The sequence below is a fragment of the Pollicipes pollicipes genome, unplaced genomic scaffold (genome assembly GCF_011947565.3).
Source record: "Pollicipes pollicipes isolate AB1234 unplaced genomic scaffold, Ppol_2.1 Scaffold_3447;HRSCAF=4054_pilon_pilon_pilon, whole genome shotgun sequence".
NCBI classification, from domain to species: Eukaryota; Metazoa; Arthropoda; class Thecostraca; order Pollicipedomorpha; family Pollicipedidae; genus Pollicipes; species Pollicipes pollicipes.
The window spans coordinates 26,921,108-26,928,791 of record NW_023596297.1 but is presented as its reverse complement, the minus strand read 5'-3'; the positions used below and the strand labels follow the sequence as shown (position 1 = coordinate 26,928,791).

The window sequence follows — 7,684 nt, the reverse complement described above, 5'->3', positions numbered from 1 at the left end:
CGTGCCGTCCCTGTGGAGGCGCCCGGCGCCTAGTGACTGACCCGGCGCCTCGGTGACCGGCCCGCCACATCGGTGACCAGTTCGGCGCCTTTGTGACGAGCCCAGCGCCTTTCCGACCGGCCCAGCGCCTCCGTGACCGGCCCAGAGCCTCGGTGACCGTCTCGGAGCCTCGGTGATCGGCCCGGTGCCTCAGTGACCGGCCCGGCATACTGGTAACCGGCCCGGCGCCTCAGTGACTGGCCCGGCGCCTCGGTGACCGGCCCGGCACCTCAGTGACCGGCCCGGCGCCTCGGTGACCGGCCCGGCGCCCGGCAGCCACAGATAGGGCAGCGCCGGCTCGACCGCCGCGCGTGCCGCCCCGGCCGGCGGCATTTCCTGTGGCGCGCCGCCGCCGGCGATCAGCGCCGCGTCCCCAGTGACACGAACAGCGGCGCGGGGGTGACCGGGTCCGCCGAGCCCAGCGGCTGACGCGAAGTAACTGGGCTGTGCCGGAGCGGTGAGAGGTGAGCACGTGTTCTCACGTGAGCAGTTGCGATGTGAGCAGCTATGTGCCGTTCACCGTCATCATTGTGTAGCTCGCTGAGTGAGCGGCCCAGCCCGTGTCCTTGGGAAAGAGACGAACCTCATGTGAGCTGAGAGGGCAGCAGAGCGTGACGTCATCATCACTACTGTGTGACGGGAGGTTGCGCTGGTGGTCTGCACTGCCGTGCGTGTGTTTACCCGATGGCATGGCTTAAGAATGGGCAGCTGTTGAGTCCGGCAAGGCCTGATTATAACAATTACAGATATCTGGGAGTTTAGGATGGTTTACTTTTTTGGTGCTGTGAACAAAGCATTTTCTTAAAAATGGGAACAGTTTGGCTGCATATTGTGTGCAATACACTGAATTTGTTCTCACGCAACTTTGTTTATAGTCCGCTCTTTCTCGGTTCAGGCCTCAGCTTCTTGTATTCAAGGTCGCCTTCGCATGAGGCGACATTGGCAGCTTCGCGGTCGGCTACTGACGCACCTGTTGGCTTATCAGTGATGAGATCGCTTAGTGATTCGTAGACCATACATTTGCCTTCCGCGTGCAAGTGACGATGCATTGATAACGCACAAAAATCTAGCGGAGTCATGGCTTGCGCAAGTTAGCCCGTGACCGATGCACGAACTACTTCACACTCCTACCACAGCGATTGTTTGCTTCCTCCTCCGTCAATATTAGTTGGTGTGATGTCACTGAGACGCCGGACCGGCAATAGCTGGACCGTGTTTCGATCCATGTTCTTCATCGATTTTGCAAGCTCACAATTTGGTTTTCCCGGTATCAATCGAATGGTGAAGGCTATGTTTTGCTCAGACTGTGCTGTTACATTGCAATCACACCTGATTTTGCAGCATGCAAGTAAATACCTACAAATTTATGCGGCACAGGTATTCAAGAGCAGCGTTCTGCACGAAGCTCCGATGATTGCTTTCAAAGAACCCGTCTTTAGGAACCTTCATTGAAGGCTTACAACTCAGCACAAGAACTAGGGACTCATACTGATTTTGCAAAGCCAGGCAATCATTCCTCCAACGATGCCGGTTCGGAAGCGCAATAGTCGTGCTGGTCACTTGAGACCACTTTCTTATTTGCTCCACGTCTGTGCTGTGCCTGACGCTCACCACGCCTGTCGACAGATAACATGGCACACCGCTTCGGCTGAGAATGTCCCGGGAAACTCCGGCGCAGGACACGGACAAAACGCACGGGTGTCGGCTGAGCCCTGTCGACTCCCCGCACAAGTGTCGGCCGTGCCTCGCTGACGCCCTGCACGAGCGCCAGCCGAGCCCCGCTGACGCCCTGCACGAGAGCCAGCCGAGCCCCGCTGACGCCCTGCACGGGCGCCAGCCGAGCCCCGCTGACACCCTGCACGAGCGCCAGCCGAGCCCCGCTGACGCCCTGCACGAGCGCCAGCCGAGCCCCGCTGACGCCCTGCACGGGCGCCAGCCGAGCCCCGCTGACGCCCTGCACGGGCGCCAGCCGAGCCCCGCTGACACCCTGCACGAGAGCCAGCCGAGCCCCGCTGACGCCCTGCACGGGCGCCAGCCGAGCCCCGCTGACACCCTGCACGAGAGTCGGCCGAGCCCCGCTGACGCCCCGCACCCTTGGTCTGTCATCAGCGGCGGCGGCAGGACGACACGCAGCAGTTCCAGCACGGGCAAGCCACACCAGCCGAAGCCGCCACAGCGGCAGGTGACGCGTCAACCGCGACTGCATTCAAGTGCGGAGTGGGCCGCGGACGCGGAGCGGGAGCGTCAGCACGGGCGGCAGCGGCGGCGGCAGCGGCAGCATCGGCCGATGCGGTGGGAGGAGCCCACGGCGCCGGCGCCACGGCAGGCGCGCCGCGCCGAGCGGGGGTGCCGCCTGCGCGGTGATGAGCAGGCGGCGCCGCAGGCTTCGCGGCCGCCGGCGGCTCGTCGGCGCCTGTTCGGGCCCGTGGATCAGGTCGCGCTAGAGGACGCTCTCCGGGAGCAGGAGCGGGCCGCGCACCGCGCCGCATCCTACCGGTGGAACTTTGACTTCGAGCGTGAGCGGCCGCTGGAGGGCATGTGGCAGTGGGAGCGGGTAGGGCCGCCGGCCGCCCGGGCTGACACCGTGCCGGACCCGTGACCCCGCCGCAGTCACGGCTGTGATGGGAGGTACGACCGCGGGTGTCTTGACTCGGGGTGGGGGCCGGTCAGGTCAAGGCGGCCGAGCGTGTCATCAGTGTTACGGCTAGCGTGCTATACTAGTCTACCCGACCATTCGGCGACTACCAGCTGGCCGCAGAAACAGCGTGCGGCGGAACAATTACCGAACGGCAAATTGTCTGAATCATGGACATGTACATAGGCATATGCGTAGATTTGTATTTTGACTATCCACGATGTACTCGTGACTTTCAAGTCCATCGTAGCAGCATTAAAACAAGGTGTCACTGGAAACAATGGAAACACGCACACACACACACACACACACACACACACACACACACACACACACACACACACACACACACACACACACACACACACACACACACACACACACACGCACACACGCACGCACGCACGCACGCACGCACGCACGCACGCACGCACGCACGCACGCACGCCCGGCTCACAAACATGCACGCAAATACACGGCTTGCGCATGCACACACGGTTTGGACCATTCCGTAGACCGAGTGGACGACGAAGTAGTAGATGGCGCTTAAGTGCACGATCGGACCTCGCACCAGGGAGTGGTATCAGGTAACGGGGAAGGTCACGGAGTTATACCGGGTGGCAGCTCGGCAACACAAGCACATCCTCCACATCGCAGTGCGTAAATCGCCCTCTGTAAAGAAGTTGTCACGAGCACTAGTTAGTTGGAGTGAAGGTGCACCGCTCCACGCGCTCAGTTTCGACGCTCGGAGCTGTCGAAGAACGTTCATCAACTGTAATTCACTCACGCTACGCAAGAGCATCCCGCTGCGACAGCGCGCAGTTCGTCACACGTCGATGATACAGCTGAGCGAGCTGTTACCTGGAGCCAAACGGACGCCTGTAGTATGGGACTGATCGCTGATGGTTCGCTAACGATCGGGCCAGTGCAGCACGCTTCAGAGATTTTCATTCACAGACATGTCACGCTATTCTGTCTCGATGTGTCCCAATGTGCGCGACGTTTACAGATTGTTGAGTGTCTCATGTGAATCCGATGCTGTTGTGACAAACACATATGGCAACAGCACGTCGCGTGTTCCGTTTGGGCCCACACTGAATGGTGCTCCGGGTCGCGCTGGTACGTTGTTTTCCCACGCTTTTCTGTAAACTTGCGTTTAGAGAGACATCCTGACGTAGCATGTCGCGGTCGGCGAGTCAAAGGCTCCACCCTAACCAGTATTTACCCCCGCCATGATTCGTCGTTTTAACCATGTAGACTAATAATGTTTTTTGGGGCTCTAGGCACATGCCTGCAGTTAAGTTTCGGTGTTTTCTGCGCTCTGGCAGCGCGGCTACCCAACATATATTCATCACTGTAAAAAGGGGTCGTGGCATCACCGTAAGCTATCAGCAACTCGCACCACCTGATTGAAACACTGTCACAAGTTACAGCAATGGCGTGAGAAACCTGATCTTTTCTGATCCGTTATTATAGAATATCGCGGCCTCGGGCACATGTGCCATGTTGTGTGCATTGCTGTCATGTGTGTATCAGCTTCATGTTGCGTGCATTCGTCTCTGACGTTCCTATTGGCCATGCGACCCTCATGACGCATTGCGTCTGCGATATGTCATCAATATTCTGTCATGACGCATGACCACTTGGATCAACAGAGATGCCTTGGTGATTACAATGAGTTGATGATCCTAACGGCTTGGTTTGGGTCTGGTGTCACATCTATCAACCTGCATTCCATCAGATCCTCTTATTCTCTTTTTTGCTTTTACCTGCATCCTCGCGACGCCCCGCTTGTCCGGGCCAGGCTGCGTGCGTCAGCCACGAATAGGCCGAGAGGCACTCTGGAGGAGGACCCCGACCGGACGCCCGGCACGTACCCCGTAGAGAGGTCCCTCTGCAGGTAAGTCTCGGTGGTTGCCCTCTCCCCCCCCCCCCCCCCCTCAGGCGCATGTAGTCCTGCTGCACCGTTATCCACTCTCCTTCATCCCATAGCCCCGAATTGATCCTTTCTGGTCGTAAAGGCTCTAATCCAAATATCCTGACCTCCATTCCTCAATGGCTGGATGAGCAAGACAGGGACACTATATTCACAGCTCTCCATGTGCCTCTACTGCGCATATGTCTGGAGATCGCAGCGCGCCCGTCTGCAGCCCAACCACCTGTCGTGTAAAACCAAGTCCGAAAGCATGTAGCGCCGGACGGCGGCTACGACAGACAGCCAAGGCATGAAGGAAATTGCATCTTTGTTGTTGGGTGGGGTTCCTAGCATCAGCAAAAAAGCTCAGCAAAATTTTCCCGCAATTCCAACCCGCTCTCCCAGCCTGTCACAAAGGCAAATTTCTGCAGGGTGCAGGCGGCGACAGATTTTCCTGGCGCGAGAAGGCGTGGCCCGCCATTTCCGCTGGTGCGCTATGCGTACTCTGGGGTATAAAACTGGCTACTGCTCCATGGCTGTCACGGCATTCACACTCCGGCACCACTCCCCGCTACACCTCCGCAGCCATGAAGGTAAGCATCGCTTTGCTCGTTGGTCACATCGCTCTAAACCACATGGAAACCGAACCGAGTTTCCCTTCTTCATCGTTGAACGCGATTATTCGAGAAAATAGGTGTAATGTCGTCAGTCATATAATTGTCATAAACATGACCAAGCACCAAATCGGTTGGCGCCAACTGAAATATTGCTCTCAGGCGCCAAGCGACTCGATAGAAATCGATATTGCGCCTTCTGCACGCTATATATCGTTTGGAGTTGCCGGTAAAAGACATCTTGCTTTTTTCATGCCGTTATGCTTTTCATCATGATTTTCCGTGCACGAAACCATGCATCATAAACACAGGAATATGTATCAAAATTGAACCCTACAGAGCACATGGTTTCTCTTTAAGCGTGGCGAGGTTGGTATATACATGCATACACATATATATATATATATATATATATATATATATATATAAGTGTCTATGAAAATATTAGAACATTCAGCCGACATAGCTTGACATGGCAACAGTCACAGTTTCATGCTTCAACACGACCTTTCTGCGCATGAACAGGGCAGCTTGAAAAAGTACAGAAACCATGCAACGAAACATCCTTTTGACCCTATATGAAAAGGCTACTTTATGATTTGCAAAGGATATGCAGGCCCCATGACATATATATATAGATATAGATAGAGAGAGAGAGAGAGAGAGAGAGAGAGAGAGAGAGAGAGAGAGAGAGAGAGAGAGAGAGAGAGAGAGAGAGAGAGGGAGAGAGAGAGAGAGAGAGAGAGAGAGAGAGAGAGAGAGAGAGAGAGAGAGAGAGATATATATATATATATATATATATATATATATATATATATATATACACTGTATGTACCGTATGTGTTTCTGTAATCAATTTTGCTTCTTGTGGCAGCACCGTAATTTTTGACGGACTAACTTGCCGTCGCTCCATCTAATACAACATTTGCGAAAGTGTGATTCAATGAGATCAAATCAAGGGCTCGTCGTAAACATTTCCATGCGCTCATGTGATATTTATTACGCTGCGTCATCCTTCACAGCTGGTTATCCTGCTATGCCTGGTGGCTACGGCTACTGCCGGCTACCTCCGCGGGCTCGGCTACAGCGGCTATAACGGCCTCGGCTACGGCGGCTTCAACGGCCTCGGCTTGGGCAACTTCGGTTTCGGCGGCTACGGAGGCTTCGGCGGCTTCGGCAACTACGGTTTCGGCGGCTACGGAGGCTTCGGCGGCTACGGAGGCTTCGGCGGCTACGGAGGCTTCGGCGGCTTCAACGGCCTCGGCCTCGGCAACTACGGTTTCGGCGGCTACGGCCGCTTCGGATACGGCTATCCCGGCTTCAGTTACGGCTACGGCCGCCGCTTCGGCTACGGCTATCCCGGCTACGGCTACGGCTACGGCTACGGCCGTAAATACGGCTACGGATACGGACACAAATACATATACTGACTCTAATACCGATGATTTGTAAAATATATTTGCGATGACGCGTTACCGATGACGACGGTTTTCCTGTGCTGCTTAAGTGCTCATCCACACTGTCTTCGCACCAGGCGGGCAAGTCTGCTTGTGCATATTGATGCAATGCTTAAATTGTTTTGCATGGCTGTTGGGTTGTGGAATTCCCTGCTGACCTGAAATAGATCAGAATGATAGCAGAAGGCAATGTTTTTACTTAATCCGGCGTCGAATTCAGTTCAAGTGCCCGATGTGCGAGGATCAACAGCGCATACAGTCGCGAGTGATGCACGTCTCTGAGCTGGGTCCTCAGCGCACCATCCGCTACCCGTCAGGTCAGGCTGGTACCCTTTACTGCCACTAGATGAATACTGGTGGTTTTGGATGAGTCTTAGCGGGCTATCATTTGCTGGGTTTGGATATAACTACTTGAATCCTTCTTCATGATTTTGTTTCGGGATTACTGCATGGCATACTGGAAAATTTGAGGGTCGCACACTATGATTTTTGTGTCAAATAAGGTCAAGCAAGATAAAACTCCAGGTTGTTGTCCAATGTTGGCCATACGTACTTATGCATCTGTGTGTGTGTGTGTGTGTGTGTGTGTGTGTGTGTGTGGTGTGTGTGTGTGTGTGTGTGTGTGTGTGGTGTGTGTGTGTGTGTGTGTGTGTGTGTGTGTGTGTGTGTGTGTGTGTGTGTGTGTGTGTGTGTGTGTGTGTGTGTGTGTGTGTGTGCATGTGGATGTGTGTGTGTGTGTGTGTGTGTGTGTGTGTGTGTGTGTGTGTGTGTGTGTGTGTGTGTGTGTGTGTGTGTGCGTGCGTGCGTGCGTGCGTGCGTGCGTGCGTGCGCGCGCGCGCGCGTGTGTGTGTGTGTGTGTGTGTGTGTGTGTGTGTGTGTGTGTGTGTGTGTGTGTGTGTGTGTGTGTGTGTGTGTGTGTGTGTGTGTGTGTGTGTGTGTGTGTGTGTGTGTGTGTGTGTGTGTGTGTGTGTGTGTGTGTGTGTGTGTGTGTGTGTGTGTGTGTGTGTGTGTGTGTGTGTGTGTG

The 7,684-nt window shown here is 55.2% G+C and overlaps 1 protein-coding gene across 1 annotated transcript; it reads left to right on the top strand.

The window, feature by feature from the left end:
* The first annotated feature begins 5,113 nt into the window (after positions 1-5,113).
* LOC119092690 (keratin-associated protein 19-2-like) lies at positions 5,114-6,835 on the top strand. Its single transcript, XM_037215658.1, has 2 exons — positions 5,114-5,182; positions 6,226-6,835. The coding sequence occupies exons 1-2, from the start codon at positions 5,177-5,179 to the stop codon at positions 6,631-6,633; spliced, it is 414 nt and encodes a 137-aa protein (XP_037071553.1). The 5' UTR covers positions 5,114-5,176; the 3' UTR covers positions 6,634-6,835.
* Positions 6,836-7,684: the final 849 nt, after the last annotated feature.